General features: G+C 25.7%; 1 protein-coding gene across 1 annotated transcript in view; it reads left to right on the top strand.

Moving 5' to 3' along the window:
* The window catches only part of LOC132949107 (collagen alpha-5(IV) chain-like), a 53,904-nt gene that overhangs the window by 8,451 nt on the left and 24,643 nt on the right, over positions 1-20,810 (top strand). The window contains 8 exon segments of the mRNA XM_061019890.1: positions 11,271-11,388; positions 14,235-14,314; positions 14,976-15,020; positions 15,121-15,132; positions 15,135-15,257; positions 15,744-15,830; positions 17,381-17,443; positions 18,504-18,573. Coding sequence (XP_060875873.1) covers positions 11,271-11,388; positions 14,235-14,314; positions 14,976-15,020; positions 15,121-15,132; positions 15,135-15,257; positions 15,744-15,830; positions 17,381-17,443; positions 18,504-18,573 — 598 coding nt within the window.

Below are 20,810 nucleotides of genomic sequence, written 5' to 3'. Positions count from 1 at the left end.
ATATATATTATTACGACGTTTATTTGCAATTGGTTAATTTTAGATTCTGAGCTGAGCGATAAATGTATTGATTTTACAATGATTATGTTTTTTTTGTGTGTCTGTGTACACGATAAGTAGTCGAATTAATACTTCGATTTTCAACTTCAGTATCTTGTTCAATGGGAAAATAAATCTAGTTGGTGCTTCAGGAGGTGCGTCAGGATTTTGGTTTTTGGTGTAACTCTAAAACTCTAAAACAAATGACAGTAGATACATGAAAAAAAATGTTTATATTAGCATTGTCTATACACCATACAATTTTGATTTTGATTTTAACTGTTTAAGGAAATTTTCAATTTTCAATTTTTTTCTATAAATGTCAATAAAATTTTATTTGTTGGGTCAAAAAGCGTGAAAATTGAATACAAGGTTCCTGATATATTGTTACAATAGCAGTTGAAGAATATTAAAGATATTAAAGATATTAAAGATATTAAAGATATTTAATATTAAAAATATTAAAGATTCATATGCATTATAAGTATTTTAAGTTCAAATTTTGACAAAATGTATCAAATTGAAAATTTATAAAATACAACTTTTATAAGTAGAAAATAATTTAAAATTTAAAACAAGTTTCCATGTAAATATGTAAATAAATTACTTTATTTACAATAATATCATCAAACATACTTAGTAATTATCATAGGCGGATACTGACCGTCTCCGCTCAGAATCGTTTTTCGTATACAATGATATTATATCATTGAATTCAAATTTAATGCACCGTCTATTATAGTGACCCACTTGTAGCCTACTTTACAGGAGAACGATACCCACTTGCCCACCGTTTTAATGTTCATATTTTGGTAAAATATGGTGATAGCCATTTTATAGAGTTAAATTTTCTGAAAACGTTGACATTTCAACATTTTACTTTTATTATTCTCATGATTTTAATAGTTTATAAGTAAAACAGCAAAAATCCCTGTTTTTGTCGGGGCGGTGAATCTCACTCTACGGCTCATGGGACACCCTGTATATATTTGTTAGATTTCTGCCTTCTATATTAAGTATTACCTGACATCGACCTGGAAAATTATATTAAATTTTATATTACTGTACATCTGATAAATACATGCCACTTCGTATTTTACCTACCTCATTACAACATACGCGTAGAATTTTTTTTTGTGCAACTCTAATCAATAATACCATTTTAATGATACATCCCCCTGATATCTATTGACTATACTGTTAAATGTGATTGTGTATTAAATATTAATGTATTTATATAAAAGATATAAATTTAAAATAATATAAAACTAGATTATTAAATTATTTCACAATTGTCGATTTATGTTTATATTTTTAATTAATTGTTAATACGATAAAATCGTATACATTTCAATATGCGCAAATCACATGCTAATAAAATATTTTTTTTTTTTGTGACATTTGGGAATACTCTTTGTGAATGAAAATCTTTACAAACTATGAAATTAATCTCATAAGTATAATTATTAGTATATATATAAATAATAGGTGTATTATACCTATTGAAATTTTAGTATGTGAAAAATGATCGATCATTTCTTTTAAATCATAAATTGGTTTAACAGCATTAAAAACTATCATTTCACATTTATTGAATAATATTTTTATTTATAATCAATTAGCTTCCATTAAATGTTTTTTTTAATAAAATCACCAAACTAGATTTGATTAAAATATTTTGACTTATAAATGTTTAAGTTTACTTTTTCAGAATATTATGTGTCAACTAATTTTTCAGATACTTATAGGGAAACAAATGATAAAATAAAATATATTTTTCTTAAATTGATCAAATAAAAAAATTTTAATTACTGATAGATACTTAAGTAAAAACGTATGGTGGTCTTCACATTTTACTAGAAAGAAACATTTTAACAGACAAAACTAAAACATAATTTATAAAATAATGCATTCCTTAATTATCTGATTATTAACCATAATTTGTAACAAAATGTGACATTTCCAAGACTAATAATAATCAGAGAAAATAACGAATTGTCTAATGTCTATAATCTCCTAAGGTCTGTAATTTTCAAAATGTATAAACTAAACAAAATATTATCCAAAGAAACCATCTGCACTGTATATAATGCGTTATATAAATCAATTTTCGGCCTAATAGTTTGGGGAGATTGTTCTGAATATGCAATAAGTTCTCTTTTAACACTACAAAACTTAGTTGTCAGAATATTCTTAAACAAAAATGTTTTAATAGGTTCCTCAGTTTCAAACTACAAGGAATTAAGTGTATTACCGGTCGGGTTGCTGTATAAGCAATTTATACCATATTATATGTTTTTAAAAATATTAAATTTACACAAATCAATGAACGTGAAATAAGAGTTAATTAAATAATTTTAATATGTTACTATTAATAATTTGTTTTAATTGTAATGTATTGATTTATTTAATAAAAAAAAAACTCTACGTGTAGGTAGTGCTATAATTTGTGAACATTTCTAACAATTTATTTTAATAATATAATACACATAAATCACAATAAGTAAATATTAAAAATCAATTTTGTTTAAACTCGTGTTCATAAATATCATAAAAACGCGTCTTGTATAGTTATTTTATAATTAGTTATCTATTAGGTACCTAGTGTAAGGGTAATACAAGTATTTAAATTAATGGTCAGAAAGGGTTTTGTGTTCTACCTATTTTACAAACATTTTATTTTTACTATAATAATTCATAAATAATATTGATAATTTAAATCAGAAAAATATCAATATAAACCACATAAAATAATCTACGGAACATTAAACATGTCAACATGTGCATTGTGCATTACGTTTATTAAGTAATACCTATAGGTAACCAACGCGATTAATAATAATGCGTATTTTTAATTAAGCCGTTTTTTTGAACGTCAACAAAAAATTATAATTGGCACACACCTAATAGTTATTTACCGGAAACTCGAAATCATTTTATTATTAATTAGACTCGCCGTAGAGGCCATTTTTTATGTTGTGATCAGCAAACACGTGTTTAACGGTCTAGTATTTTGACCTATGCCGTTATGCAAAATAATATGCACATATTTCATTTTATATAAAACAATAACTATACTTATCAACGGACCCATTGAGGATATTATTTATAACTTAATATAACTTTTTTTTATTATCTACTCCATTAATACATTAATACCTACATTAAAATGTTAATATAAAAATGTTCATAATTTATTCATTTTAGTATTAGGTATCTGCCAAAGTACGCACATGTTCTGAAGCTATATTTTACTACCTACCTATTTCAAGTTTAATTAATTTTATTATGTTACTAGGTATAATAAATTGTATAAATTGAAAATCCATTATACAGCTAGTTTACTATTAGGTGAGAACTTAAAAAGGGTGTAAAAAATAAATACGTATTATTAGTATTTTAAAAAAAATATTTATCACCAATATTAAATAAACGTAAAATATTATTCCGTTGTAATTCTGTGTAATGACTTTTGAACTACCTATCGTACCTATATAATATACCATAATAAAATAATATCGTACAATTACAATACCAATGCAAATAATATACCTACATAATAAAATATACACGTTGAATATTTTTTTTGATAACCAATGAATATAATATAATGTATAGATAATAATATGTAATTAGATATTATAGTATATTTTACATGGTAAAGTTAATCCTGTTAAAGAACATTTAAAAATAAACCAATAATTGCCATTACTTAGGTATCTATTATTTTAACTAGGTATTTTTGTTGTTTAGTAAATTTTTACATCAGCTATTGTCTATTTCGTTTTAAGTTTTGCACTTAAGTATTAAACACATTAAAAACGAAATGTAGATAGTTGAAATAATTTGTTATTTTATTTTGGTCTAAACATTAGGTACTGTGTTTGCTGAAATGTAACAAATTTCTGATTGAATTAATAATGCGAAGTTCAATAAATCATTATTTCAGTTGTAGTTGTGTTTTTAGAATTAATTGAAAGGCTCAACAACTTTTTTTGGATTAGGTACATGGCCATTTATACGTTTATGCACCACAAAACAAAACTCTGAGTACCTAGTAGGTATATCAATGGGTTTTGACTTAAATCATTTATTCGTTCATTACTTCATTCGGGGTTCCATCTATAATATAATTAGCATATAAACATTGTAAGCGTATAATAATATGTGAATAGAATCATTTATAATATTAAATAAAAATCGTTATTGGATTAAATCATTTTTTTCTTGTTAAGGAGATTCGATACCGTGATTTTCTGTTTTTGTCTAACACACGCGTAACATAGTATTTTAGACGTGTTTTTTGCCAAACATCCCAATTGATCTATTAAAGCGATAAGAATTCTGAAAACAGATTTGAATTCGTCGTGAAGTCTACTTGAAATCGATTTTCCCACATTTTTGATATTATCCCCCAAATTCCAGAAAACGTCATATTAAAAAATAGTATTTAAACATTTTTGTATTTCAATTTTTGGAGAATCTAAAATCAAAAAATCAAAATTGTGGGGAAATCGATTTCAAGTAGATTTGACGACGAATTCAAATTTGTTTTCAGAATTCTGTTCACTTCATTACATCAATTGATATGTTTGGCAAAGAATCCGTCTAAAATCCTATGTCGCGCGTGTGTTAGACAAAAACAGAAAATCATGGTATGGAATCCCCTTAATATAAATAATTTCATTTTCGTTGAAAACTGAGGACGACCGAAGCCGGTGTTCACCTGGTAGATGTTTATAAATATAAATAATATAGGTACTCCAAGATAAATAATTATATAATATTATATAATATAGGTAATGAATAATCTTATACTACCTGTATTAATTATTAAATTAAATTATAATAATCTAGCTGTCTAAATTCTTTCCGGTTGTTGATTAAGCGATAGTTAAAATGTATCAACATTTATTTGGCAATTCGATTATACTCAATACATACGTACCTAAAAACTACCACACCTTCATTGTTTTCGTAGATATTTTTATATCTATTAAAAGATAATAATATATTTAACACTAATTGGCCACAATCATATTTTATTTCACAAAAATTGCATCATAATAATAATACGTACTTATGTGACCCAAATTCTCAAAATAAATACTATCTAAGAACTAATTAATGTACCTTTAACATAGGAACCATACCTAATCATCAATATTATAAATTAGTAACAACAATTATCAATAGCTTCATTTTAAAATATTTTCATTGACTATGTTAGTAGAATAATTTATATTTATAATCCAAAATGACAATATTATCATTAATTTATTGATATAACCAACTATCAATAATAATATTATCATTAAATTAATAAGTTCCAAAAATAATTTTGATCAGAATAAAATTAATTTTAAACTCTTTATGGTTTGGATTTTTAAAATTGTGTTAAATCTTTCGATATTATTTTTTTAGTACCTATTAGTAAAACAATTTCATGTTAAACATATTAGAAAAATTAATTAAGTTTTAATTTTTAAATTTTTATTATAAAATCAGGCAACAATAAAACAACTGTCAGTATATTTTTGAAATTCTTTTAGGTAATATCCTAACAATGTTTATAATTTTAGATTCTGAGCGAAGCGATGAATGTATTGATTTTACAATGATGTGTGTTTTTTTTTTAATTTTTTTTAATTTTTTTTAATTTTTTTTTATTTTTGTGTCTGTCATCACCTTTTAGGACAGTAAAAGTGCTTGGATTTTCTTCAACAGTAACTTTTCTGATAGGAAATTGAATCTAGTTGGTACTTTGGGGGGGGGGGGGGGTCAAGAGTAAAAATTTCTCAGTAGTCTTCAAAAGCGACGTGAAAAACAAATGAAAAATTAAGGAAAAAACGGGAATTTTTACGCAAAATCTGTTTTCGAGAAAATCGATTTTGATTTTTGGTGTAACTCTAAGACACATGACCGTAGGGACATGAAATTTTGACTGAATGTTTATATTAGCATTTTCTATACACCATAAAATTTTGAAAATAATTTGACTCTTTTTAAGCTGTTTACGTACATTGTCAGTTTTCAATTTTTTTAGTTTTTTTTCTATAAATATCAATAAAATTTTATTTGTTAAGTAAAAAAGCTTGAAAATTTAATAGGAGGCTCCTAGGTTATTGTTTCAAAGTCAGATGAAAAAAATTAAAAATCCTTAGTCACACTTTTTATTTATAAGCATTTAAAGTTCAAATTTTGACAAAATACGGAAAAATCACAAAAATTAGCAAATTATTTTGAGTTGAGAATTCATAAAAATTTTGCTTTTTAAATCTAAGATTTGAAAATGTAATATAAGATTACTCATAAGTTTGTCTACCTTTATCAAAAAAAAAAAGTCTACAAGAAACTTAAATTAAATTTTTATGAGCGTTTGAAATTTATATTTTTACAACATTTGATATTCACTCGATTTCTCATGTAACAATTTTCTTATTTTATTAAAAAACGAATGACTGTAGATACTTGAAAATTTCACTGAATGTTTATATTAGCATTTTTCTATACACGATAAAATTTTGAAAATAATTTGACTCTTTTTAAGCTGTTTACGGACATTGTCAGTTTTCAATTTTCTTAGTTTTATGATATCAATAAAATTTTATTTGTTGGGTAAAAAGCGTGAAAATTTAATGCGAGGCTCCTAATATATTGTTACAATAGCAGTTGAAAATATAAAAAATACATAGGCACAATTTTTTTTTATAAGCTTTTAATGTTCAAATTTTGACAACATTTATCAAACTTATAATTTATTAATTATTTTGTAGTTAAAAATTGTATAAAATGTTTAACTTTTATGGCTAAGGATTGAAAATTTAAAACAAGGCTCCACGTAAATAGGTTATATATAAATTACTTTATTCACAATAATATCATCAAATATACTTGGTAATATCATAGGCTGACTGACCGTTTTCGCTCAGAATCGTTTTTCTTATACAATGATATTATATCATTGAATTCAAATTTAACACCATCCATTACAGTGACCCACTTGTAACTTACTGTACAGCAGAGCGACATCCACTTATCCACCTTTTTTTTTTTTTAATCCAGTTGGTTAAATAATTCACCGTCCAATTTTAAAAATTACATTAAAGTTTAAAATTAAAGTTAATTTAAAGTTTTAAAAAGTAATTAGGTACCTAGTACACATTTCAACTAACTTATGATTCTGAGCCGAGCGAGGCAGTGGTTTTACAATTGTGTTTATTTTTATTTTTATTTTTTTTTTTATCCTGTATACAAAATTTTCTACCAGAAGGAGTGCTTCGATTTCAACATATAGTACCTTATCTTTTAGCAAATTGTATCAAGATGGTACTTTAAATAGACTGACCCACTTGTAAGTTGTAACCTACTGTACAGCAGAGCGAAATCCACTTACCCATTTTTTAAATACATATTTTTAAGCTTACCTATAGTTAAGATATTACCTATGATCAAATATATACTTATTATAATATAATAATTATACCTAAAATATAATTTATTAGGTAGGTAAATATTAGGTAGGTTTTTTTGAAATTTGATATCTATTTTGAAGCAAGGATATATTATTTATAAAAATAGTTTACTATTAGTCAATAAAACAACAGAAAAATTATTTATTTTAAATTATTTTCATAATTTTCCTAAGGTTTTCAACTCAAAGTTCGTTGTCGTTGAAATGTGGAATAGAAGTATTTTAGAGTTTGAGAGAACTTGTTTTGCTCTGTGACCTGCAGTGAATACTCTATTTTAGGGATTTAATAGTATGATCATTAAAAAAATTTCTAACAGTATCTAATTTAGACATTTATGTTATATGATGATATAGTTGGGCTCAAGAAGAATTATTTTTTTTAGTATTTATTAAATATTACTGTTCATTAATAACAAAAGAACCAACAGTAACAATAACTCTGAAGTAATCTAAATAACTTTTCGAGGTCCTTGTGAAACACTATTACTCAAGGGCGTCCCCAGGGTGCCCCCCGCTATTTTGTTTACATCAACTATAGCATATTGGTTTTTACTTTTGACTTTGCGCTCCCCCCCCCCCCCCCGGATTATATTTCTGCGAGCGCCCTTCCCATTATTTTACTCGGTATTAATTAACATTGGTTATGAATTAATTATAATGATAATATATCTAAAATCTATTTATGCGTATTACACGCCTATTATGCGAATAGTTCGTGTAAGGCTTTAAGACATGGTAATTAAATTGTATACACACACAATATACCTACATCATAGTCATAGGAGTATATGACACATTGACACATTAATGTTATTATAACTATTTATAGAGGCATCGATATGAATTAGGTGCCTATTTTTATAATATATTTTTTAGTCGTGTGAAATAGTTTGAAGGTAAACGATATTATGTTTGAACTACTCAATTTTACACAATAATCTAAATTACACTTTACTCGCAAGTGGTAGGTACTGATATTTTATTTTTATTTAGTAGCGCAATATTCGTAAAAGTGTAAAAATGAAATTTATAGAACTTATGTATACTTTTATTTGAATTAAACATCCTTGGCACGTGGATATCGGAAGTACATACACTTGCCATTCAAAAAGGACCTTACAATAGTTGGATTATCATCCGGAAATCCTAGTAGCGTAGGCTGCGATTGCCTTTATTTCACAACGGGTGCTGTCAACAAATTTTATTGGATCGGTATATGGTTAAGAAATTTATAATCTTATCGTTTGAAACTAGTGGCCGGACGTCCGTGCAGAGATACCAGCCATGCATATATTACATCCTATCCTGTTTAGGGAAAACGTTTAATGCTATATTATTTTCAGCATTGATTACAAATTCGATAGACAATAATAATTGTAATTACAAATTTTGATCATAATATGTATAATTAGCTTAATACATTTATTTTTGAATCAATATACTAACGTATCCTATGAAATAAATAACTGACTTACTTAAATCAAGCCTTTCGGTCACTTTAGAACAAGGGTCGGCAACCTTTTTGATGTCAAGGGTCCAAAAATAAATAAAAAAATGTTCACGGGCCACAATTTGAATACACTTTATTTTATTTTAAACAAAAATGTATAGTTATATGAAATTTAGTTTATTTAAGTTCATAAACTGTTGGGGTTATTAATTTAGCAAGGTATCTACAAACAAAAAACGTTTTAATTCATAGATTCCGGGACATACTTTCTTAATTCGTGATTTTTTATACAAATTATAAATCTTAGTCGCGGGCACAAAAATTACTGTGTTTAAGGTCTTTTCCATACAAAATGTAATCGCACCGACGCTGCCATTTTATTCTATGTTATATAACTTACAACTAAATAATTATAAAACCATCACTAGTAAGTTGAATCTGTAAGTTCTAAAAAAAAAATTATAATAATTGTATTAAAAATGTTGTTTGATAAGAACGATTATACAATACGTCTTATGTTATTGGAGAAAATATCCTATGTCCACGGTTAGATTAATTTTGTTCTTCCATATACAGTTATAAGTTATAACTTATATGTTATTGATCTAGGTCTAATATAATATTATATGCATGTGTGAGTGGACGATGGCTACGGCTATGAGTAAGGTTCTAACTACTAGTCATACCATATTTATTATATGAGTTTATTGACTTAATGTCAATCGTTTTATCAAATTTCATTTACCAGATTTAAACAATGTTTAATAACCCATATTAAAATAGTTCAAAAATACTTATTGTCAAATATTATAGTAGAGTTTAATATTTGTTCATCTTTATGATTCAGTTCGCATATTTTATCAGTAAAGACCGGATCATATTCACTTATAATAAATTTGTTGATCATAAACATGCACTAAAAAAATTCAAAATATGCAAGAAAAAGTTAGGCGTAATTTTTGTACTTTTTTTACTCACTTCTGTTTATAGTGATTTATTTTTAGTGATTTATTTTTAGTGACCAAATATACAAAAAATACACAAAATACACTTTTATTATTTAATCAATCAATTAATTTACGGAGACTTCATTGATTGCATGTATATGATGTAGAAAATAGCGAGATGCACCTTATACAAAAATCCGGTATTTAATTATCAGATATGAATCCGGTCTTACAAAATAATTCTCATTCATTTCACATGGGTAATCTTGAAGAAAACGTATTTATGTATTTAATTTAATTTTTATTTAAAATTATGATTTCTTTTGCGCACAATAAACTTCAACAAACTTTAATTGTTTATGCTTCTTGGGTTCCAAGTTGTACTAATACCTATGTCTATAGCATCCATGTATAGTATGTTATATTAAATGAATTAAAATCGTTTTTATATAATATTATTAATATAAAATAATAAATTACGTATAATAAAATATAATACAAATTCAGAATCATAACATTCATAAATACAAATCATAATTCATAGATGCACTATTGCACCAGGTACCTACGACCTACCACATATTGCACTCGATGTCTCGATTAGACCAGAAACTCGCGTCAGCAGACCCAAATTTTGTGTTGTTAGAGTTAATATTACAATGAATTGACTTATTATCAAACTTAAAACTTAAAGGAAACCTGTGTTTGAAAGTTGGTTATTTACGATATTTATGAGTAGGTACCTACGTAGGTATGTAAAATATTACGACATAAAAGTGTTCATAACGCTTAAAAATTAAAAATATATCATAAAACGAACGTACACAAACACAGATAATGTTTTTTAAAATCTTACCTTTATGTTTGATGATAATACAATATATATCCTGTTAATTATCCTTTTGTAGGTACCTATAAGTAAGACAGAGACAACATTATTATACCGGTTTTGCGTCCTCTTAAAAAAAAAAAACACATACACTAGTCTATAGTAACACAAAATATTCTCAGTACCTAATGAGATTATTAGTCATGTATATTAATACATTATATACCTATTTATAAAATATATCTTTTAGATATTATAATGTTATCGTCATGATTTTTTGTAATAAGTTTTCATATTATATTTAATAGCAATTTTATGAATTAATTTGTTTTGATAGGTAGTATTTTTGTGATTATTATTATTATTATTATTATTTATTATTATGTTTATAATGTAAATGTCTAAACATTTATTATTTTATGTGTTTATAAGCATACATAAGTCCATATTTTAATCGTTAACTCTGCTTATAATGAATTACGAGTTATATTCAATAAATATTAATTTGAAATGTTTAATTATTTTGTTTAGGCTTATTGTAGAGGATGCAGCAATCCATTTAAATGTGACTGTAAAGGTATTGTCGGAGAACCTGGTGACAAGGGTATTTCTGGACAACAAGGTTCAGAAGGAGCTCCAGGAGAAACAGGTTTGATATTAAAATAATAGTTACATCTATAATTTAGTGTTTGGTATTTACGTAATAATATTTGTATCTTGTACCTATTCACAAATACATAACCATATGCCAATAGGATAGGAAAAACATGTAAAAAATGAATACATAATCCGATAGGTTTCATTCCAACACGAAGAAAAAATATATATTTATGTTACCAGGTAGTACTACACAAATGTATAAAGGTTAATCAAACTAGGATTTTTTAAATTTTCAAGTATACCTACTGTATAGGTACTTAAATACTTATTTTTTTAATCTCTTTAAGGAGTGTCTTGTGATGATAGAAACACTGAAGGTAGTAGTCTGCGATAATAGGTTTAAATAAATGGAGGCTTAGGGGCTATAATCATTAAAATAATATACGAATTAATATTAATATATTAGTATTTTATTACTGAATAAATAACTGAACAAATATTTATCTTATTTATATTTGATGTTTGGTTGTAAAACCATTATTAATAATCAAGCATTATCCTTAGTACACATAGACATTAAGTACCAATAGTACATAATAACTCAGAAACTACTAGTTTTAATTTTAAATTAAATATTATATATTAAAATTTAAAAAAATCACTTGCTTAAAAATGTAAAGTATATGAGTATATAAATGTAAGGATATAGTTTAAATTAAAAAAATTATGTGTTATATCAATATAGGACAATCCTTAAATTACATACAAATAGAATTTATTGGAAATATTATGGTCTTTACCATTGGTACATCATACATGGTAAAGGCCAAAAGGTAGGTTACATTGTGGTGGTTGATAATTATTACCTAGTGAATTATCCAGTAGGTATAATTTTAATTGTTAAAATTAGTATTACTAAACATTTGAAAAGTTGCTTATTTAAAATCACTTAAAAATAGGTCTATGACTTACTCTTTACTATTTATTTTTTACTATTTCTGTCTACCTATATGTTTTCCTCGATATACGTTTTATTAAAATTATTTCTGCAGTTTAAATTATTTACAACTAATAACCCGATGAAGTATGAACACATTTTATATCATGACATTATTTCCTCATTGTTATAAAGATAAGGATTTCATAAATCTAATTTATTTCTATTTGAATGTTACAACACTCAAAATTAAAACATAAACCAGAAAAATTATTTTATCAAATCGCTGATGTTTTTATACTTGATATACTAAATTTAAATAAAAAAAATTGTAGTTTGTAGCCAAAAGTAAGACTGTATTTGTAACTCACCTATGTTGGTTGTGTTATGTCACCTACTCGATACCGGGATAGTCAAATTGCACTTACTACCTAAAAAGAAATGGTCAAATTGCACTTGGGTTCAAAAAAAGTAATGGTCGAACTGCACTCGTTCAAAATAGGGAGTTAAAAGTTAAGGTCACTATGGACGTTCACGTTTATTATTATAATAATATTTTACGATTTAAAAAAAGAATAAAAAAATTATATTATCTATATTATTTAGTAGGTACTTACTACAAAAATTTCCAAAATTAGTAAAAAAAAAAGTTATAATAATGACAATAATAATATTTGATGATTTAATAATATATGTATGTATAATATTATATTAACATAATGGACAATGGTATGTATAAAATAATAATTTTTAACTACCTACGCCAATGATTAAAATCATTGTCAGTTGTAAGCCTGTAAGGGGGAAAGGAAATTAGTGATTTATAAACGTTTAATCCCTTCAAATTCATGATATTTTTGTTGGAATATCTTTTTTGAGCCAAAGTGCAGTTCGACTAAAATAAGTACAATTTGACAAGCAATCTAGTACCAAGTATCTACTATCTAGTAACAAGTATATTTAGCAATATAGGGGTTGACCTATAAATACTTACTATACTATACATACTACTACTACTATACCTACTACAGTGGCATATATAGAAATAATTTTTGGGGTGGGCTATATTAGATAGAAACTAGCAAGTGATATATTACTTATAGGCTACTATCTACTGTTTACTAAAAAGACTGTAATTTCGGGGGGGGGGGGAGGGAGGCCTACCAAGCCTACCAAGCCCACCCCCTATATACGCCACTGACCTACTACTTCCTACTAAAGTACACACTTGAAAGTACCTCATGCAGTCATGCCGGTTCCACACAGAGACGAAAAAATTAAAAGAAACCAATGGTTTGAAAAATAATTTAGTTTATTATGGGAAAGTTGAGTTTTCTGTTCATCATTCTAATATTTGCATGTGAACCCGATAAACTACTTACAAATATTTTTTAAGTAGGTATTAAATATATTATTAACGTTTTGTTAAGACAACGACAAACCCGCATGGGTTGTCTCTCTGTCTTACAAGTGCGTAACATAGAAAATTTACGCTTAGCAAATCTCGTTTAGCTCTGTTAGTTTTAAACATTGTGAATCGACCTATTATACAATTTGATGATAAAAACATTATCTGTGTTCGTATGTTGGTATTTTACAATTATTCAGTTTTTAAATGAATTATGAGCATTTTTAATTTACTCTAAATTATACACGCAGAACTTGCTAAAAAGTTGAACTATCGTATAGAACCAACATACGAGTACGGATAATGTTTTTACCATCAAGTTTCATAATACGTCGATTCACTCTAATTTGTAATCTAACAGAGCTAAACGTGATATGCTGATCGTAAATTTGGTATGTTATGCACTTGTAAGTCCGAGACAACACATGCGGGGTGTGGCGTGCTGTTAATAAAGGAAAATATATAAATAATATTTAAAATTTAACTACCATAATTAATGTAATCGAATATATCTACAGTGGCTTACAATCAATTTATGTTTCAATTTTAGGTCCGGATGGTCCACCTGGAACAAAAGGAGAAAAAGGATCTATTGGAGATTGGGGAGATCTCGGTTTAAAAGGATATCGAGTACCTATATATACATTTTATAAAAAATAAATAAAACATGTTTTTAATAATATCAAATAAATCTTGAACCACATAATAAATTATTAGTCTTCAACTATTAAACAACACCTAAATATTGTAGGTACTTGTATCATTGTACAGGTTATACCTTATACATGTTATTTAATTGATTAATCAAATTTGCCAAGTCAATTTTTTTGATAATATGTAATGTAAACTACCTATTTAAAACTACCTGTTCATTTAAAAATTAGATAAGTGTTGTTTTACCATAGGGGTACCCCGAAATAGTTGTCAACTCAATGTTTTGATAATCTAAACTTATAAGTACTTATTAATGAAAACTACTTAAATGTTCAATTTTTATAATATTTAATACATCAGTATTTAGAAAAATATTGTACTTGGACTATAAAAATTAAAAAAGTACGAGTAGGTTGTCATTAACCAAATTTAATAATCTAAAATCAACACGATTAAAACTATCGAATATTTTTATTTTTTCGTAAACATTAACATATATTTCAAAATATATAAATTTTTTTATTTTTAAATCATAAAAATTTTAATAAGCTAGTTAAATATTGTTAAAATATTGTTAAATATAATATAATAATGTTGGTATTAATTTAAAAAGTTAAATATTCTAACAATTTTTCAGGGTGAAAATGGTTTAACTGGTTACCATGGAATTGACGGTGATAAAGTAAGGAACAATTTAGTATCTTAACTTTTCATTTTTTACGACAATAGTTATATACTATATTATCATAATAATCATATATTATTAAACTTAACTGTTCTAGGGATATGCGGGTGTGTAGCCGGGCCACCAGGACTGAAAGGTCTAGAGGGATGTAATGGAACAGATGGTAATGACGGACTTATGGGCGAAGACGGATATCCCGGGGAGCGAGGTCTCATAGGACTTGATGGTCTACAGGTGCATATTATTACTAACTAATTCCTAATGGTAGTGAAAATCTAATTAAAAAAATCTATAAAAGCTAATCATTTAAAAACTGAGGAACTCACTCTGCTGTATAGATGGTGTCAAGTGTATCTTATCATTGAGTGAGTTACTATAATAGATGTGTTAGTTATTTGTATCACCATTAAAATCGATGAATTATAATAATATTGTTACAGCCAAATTTAGTTTAAATATTTTATAAAGATTAATTTCTAAAATAAATGTATAATTTTTACCGATAATAGTAGGGTTAAATATTAGTAGGTCATTTTGAAATATTAATTTATTTTATTTGGTACCTACATTACATTATACTGTTTAATAGCTGGGCTCAGGCTCAAAAACCCATGTACTATCATAGAATCGTGTTTATATAATATGTTTTATATTATATAGACATATAGTGACGGACACTGATTGTATTCGTGTTTGTTTGTTTCAATCATTATTTTCTAGGGACTACGAGGAGATCCCGGCGATGGAGGGGCAAATAGTAAAGGACTAAAGGGTGAAAGAGGTGAATCAAGTTCACCAGGGGCAAAAGTAAGTCGATTAAAATTTGTATTATAGCATACCTACCTAAATAATTAATATAGGAAATGTGCAGATGTATTAATTATTCATAGTCAAGTCAACAATAGTAATATAGTAATCAATATAGTTATAGATATGTGATTTATGAGAAATTATTCATTAGGTATCCGTAAACAAAATTATGTATAAAATCCACACAGTGGTAGCAAGATCAAAAATTTGATGGATGGGTGGGTGGGTGGGTGGGTATTGTACTATGCAGGACCGTCGGTAATTGTCAATTGTTACTGAATAACTTTTTGGGTTTAACTACATTTCAGTATCGGTAATACAGAGGTAGGTTTGTTGTAAAATTATGTTACTGCCCCATGAATAAAAATTCTTTGCGTGGCTACTGAATCCATACTAGAGATTGTAACATGAAGACCTGACAAATGACATACCTAACTTTTGTTCTAATCAATCGTTTAAAATTTTTAATATAGGTAACATTTTTTTTTTAATATTGAAAATAAATGTTTTAAATCTGAATTAATTGTAAATCCAATTTTTCTAGAAAACTTTTGACTCTAAAAACATGTATCTAAGCTAAGTGGTTTATACTTGATTTTTTATGATTTTCTAAAATATAACATTTTTTGAAGACTCATTAATTTTTTCACAAACTTTTTGGGTTTAACTACATTTCAGTATCGGTAATACAGAGGTAGGTTTGTTGTAAAATTATGTTACTGCCCCATGAATAAAAATTCTTTGCGTGGCTACTGAATCCATACTAGAGATTGTAACATGAAGACCTGACAAATGACATACCTAACTTTTGTTCTAATCAATCGTTTAAAATTTTTAACATAGGTAACATTTTTTTTTTTAATATTGAAAATAAATGTTTTAAATCTGAATTAATTGTAAATCCAATTTTTCTAGAAAACTTTTGACTCTAAAAACATTTATCTAAGCTAAGTGGTTTATACTTGATTTTTCATGATTTTCTAAAATATAACATTTTTTGAAGACTCATTAATTTGAAAAATAATAACATTTTAAAAATTCTCATAAAATATTTAAAAAGTTAATACAATAACTTAAAAAGTTAAAATGTTTTTTTTACGACTGAATCATTTTTAGTTGACAAAATTAATGAAATTTAAAAAAAAAAATTAAGATAAACTTCCTATACATAACTTAAATAAACATTTTTTAAAATTCAGATTTACAAATTGACTATTTTGAATTTTTCCAAAAAAAATATATACCTATAAGTTTATGACTTACCTATCAGATTAAATAAATTTTAATTTCAGTATAAAAAATAAAAATATATTGTCTTGAACTTGAGTTGTTTAATTTGTCAGGTCTTTCTGTTACATCCTGTATACAGTAATATTGATCGACTTCAAGAAGTTAAAAATAAGTGCATTATGAACACTAAATAAACTTTCATTATTTCAGTTATTGTTTTTAGTATTTAATAAAAATAAAATACAATAATTGTTGTTGATTATTTTGAAACGTGTATTTTATCGAATTTATAGATTTATACATTTCTATATTTATAGGGCGAACCAGGATATCCTGGAATCGAAGGTGTGCAAGGTGATATTGGTGTGCCTGGAGTACAAGTTAGTAAAATATATTGTGTTGGGTATTATAAAACGTCTTTTTCAGTTTTTCATTTTACATAGGTTTTTGTTATATTATGATTGATATAAACTATTAATAAGTAAATTAGAGAAAGTAAGTTTCATTTTAGCTTTTTAAAACCATTAAGAGGGTGTTTTTGTTTTTAAGTAACTTCATTTGCCCAATAGCCCAACCCAAATAGCTTTTAACAATTTATTTAATAATTATTTAGGATTTTAAAAAAATTTTTATTCTAATTAAGTTTAGGTGATAGGTAAACGTAAACTTAAACCTAGATACAACTTATACCTTTTGATGAGAATGCCTAATGTGGATTTGGGACTTATATTTTTTACCCATGGGCCATTCAAAAGTTTTATGTACCATTCCAGTCCATAATGAAAACAAAAGATTTTAACTTTAAATTATGAGTTAATTATTTATTCAATTTAACTTGTGACTTATGTAAGTTGTTGAAAAATGACTTGGTAGGTACCTACCAATATTAATTTTGAACATTTTACATTTTACATTATTATGTTAACTTATACTAAAATATATTTATTATTTATTTGTTTGGTTATTGTCAAGTATTCAGAATTCAGATTATAAATAAAATAAAGAATATATTGTTTAATCTTTTTGATACATAGGTAGGTACACCTGTTACCTTTAATCAAAGCAAATTTTTAAAATAATTTTTAAAAATAAATATATTTTATTATGTAAGGTTTGATTTACATTAATCATATTGGTCAGGTCAGGATACGGACAGGGTATTTTTGAAATTTATCAATTTTCAAGGTTTTGGGTATATTTTTTAATTCAAAACAGACCATAAATAACCTGAATGCTAATGCTTAAATTAAAAAGTTAATTAATAATTAAGTAGGTTTTAAAGTAGCGTCTTAAATTTTATTGTTGAGTTATATTCTTCTTGTTGTTTTTATTTTTTTATATTTTAACTGAAAACATACCATAAAATTATATTTAAAAATAAATATTATAGTTATAAATGTTTTAATTAGGTTTAAAATGAAACTACTCACATTTTTACAGGGGCCAACTGGTGATCATGGATATAATGGACTGAAGGGTGATACTGGTGACTCCCAGCCAGGATCTAAAGGTGAGCTGACGTTAAATATTTAATTTATACAACTACCTACCTGTTATAATACACAACATAATATTATAATTGAATATTATATTATACAAAATAGATAATAATTAGGACTTATGTCACTAGGTTTAGTCACTAAGTATAACAGATTATTCTTTTATCATTGAACAATCATTGTACCTATTAGGGTAATCATTACCTATTTCAAAATATTTTACATGGTTTCTAGTTGTTAAAAAGAACACTTTTAAATTATAAATAATAATATAATATACCTAATATATAATATTTTTCATCCTCAACATTTTTAAAGTTTTTACTTTTTTAAATAACAATTGACAAAATACAGTTTTAATTTCATATCCCAAAGAAGAATATTTTTCTAAGTAATTTGATACATAAAAATCGAATTTTTAACGAGTAGTAACTACCTACTAACTACTCATTATAATCTTTATAACTCTTTTATGATTTTATAAGTAGGTATAGTTTTGATATAAGTACAGTTGAGTGTTATGTGGTTATTTAGAATAGTGTTAATACCTATTTAATTAATTAATAATAATTAATGCTGGCCCGGATACTGAATATAATATAATCAATTCTAATGTCTGTATGCATGAAATAAATATTTCTACCAAACCAATATAACTTTTAAATAAATGGATTTTAAATTATTTCCTTTTGCATTACTTTTTGTCCAATGATACTCTATAAATTATATTTTGTTTAATGATATATAATATATTTTGTTCATCGTTATGTTTTGTTTTACGGTAGGTACGTATTTAATTGTTTTTGATTATCGCTTTCCGTTACAATAACGTTTACAAATTTCAAACGTTTTTTATCAAATATAACGTTATTATAACGTTGGCAATATATTTTGAAAATATTTTAAAATTAGGTAGTTGGTAACTTCTTAAGAAAAATAAGCTTTCAGTGAAACTACACTTCAGCTTTTTAAAGTTTTAAGAGATTTGGTTTAAATTAATTTAAATTAATTTAGATGGGTATTTCTATAGGTATCTAATGATTTTACAATGATGTGTGTTTTTTTAATTTTTGTGTCTGTGTACACGATAAATAGTCGAAATAATGCTTCGATTTTAAACTTCAGTATCTTGTATGATGGGAAAGTGAATCTAGTTGGTCAGGTCAAAATATTCCCATTAGTGTTCAAAAGCGCCAACAAACAAAAAATAAATTAAGAAAAACCGGGAATTTTTACGCTGTATAGGATTTTGACAAAATTGTTTTTGGGTTAGGTTAGGCGTAACTCTAAAACAAATGACCGTAGATACTTGACATTTTCACTGGTCATTTATATTACTAACCACTGTGTGACGGGGAGTTATAAGACCAGCACCTCGGGGGTTTTTACAATAACTTATAACTCCCCGTCACACAGTGGTTAGTAATAATGGTCATTTATATTAGCATTTTCTATACACGGTAAGATTTTCAAAATATTTTAATTTGTTTTGAACTAATTAGGAACATTTTTAGTTTCCTATTTTATTAGTCTTTTTTCCTAAGGATGTCAATAAAGTTTTTTATTTGTTGGGTAAAAAAGTTTGAAAATTTAATACAAGGCTCCTATGTGATTGTTTCAAAGGCAGATGAAAAAAATTGAAAATCCTTAGTCATAGTTTTTATTTATAAGCATTTAAAGTTAAAATCATGACAAAATACGAAAAAATCACGGAAATTAGAAAATTATTTTGAGTTGAGAATTCATAAAAATTTTCTTTTTAAATCTAAGATTGACTATCTTTATCAAAAAAAAAATGTCTACAAGAAAGTCAAATTAAATTTTTATGAGCGTTTGAAATTCATATTTTTACAACTTTAATATTCACTTGATATCTCATGTAACGATTTTCTTATTTTGTTGTAATTAAAAAACGTATGATTGTAGAAACTTGAAAATTTCAATGAATGTTTATATTAGCATTTTCTATACACGATAAAATTTTTAAAATAATTTGACTTTTTTTGAGTTGTTTACGGACATTGTCAGTTTTCAATTTTTTTAGTTTTTTTTTCTATAAATATCAATAAAATTTTATTTGTTGGGTAAAAAAGCGTGAAAATTTAATATAAGGCTCCTGATATATTGTTCTAATAGCAGTTGAAAAATATTAAAAATACATAATCACAATTTTTTTTTTATAAGCATTTAAAGTTCAAATTTTGACAAAATGTATCAAATTTAAAGTTTAATAATTTTTTTGTAGTTA

This window comes from Metopolophium dirhodum, chromosome 1 (assembly GCF_019925205.1).
Source record: "Metopolophium dirhodum isolate CAU chromosome 1, ASM1992520v1, whole genome shotgun sequence".
NCBI lineage: Eukaryota > Metazoa > Arthropoda > Insecta > Hemiptera > Aphididae > Metopolophium > Metopolophium dirhodum.
Note: the sequence above shows the minus strand (reverse complement) of the source record. Positions and strands in the feature narration are given on the sequence as shown.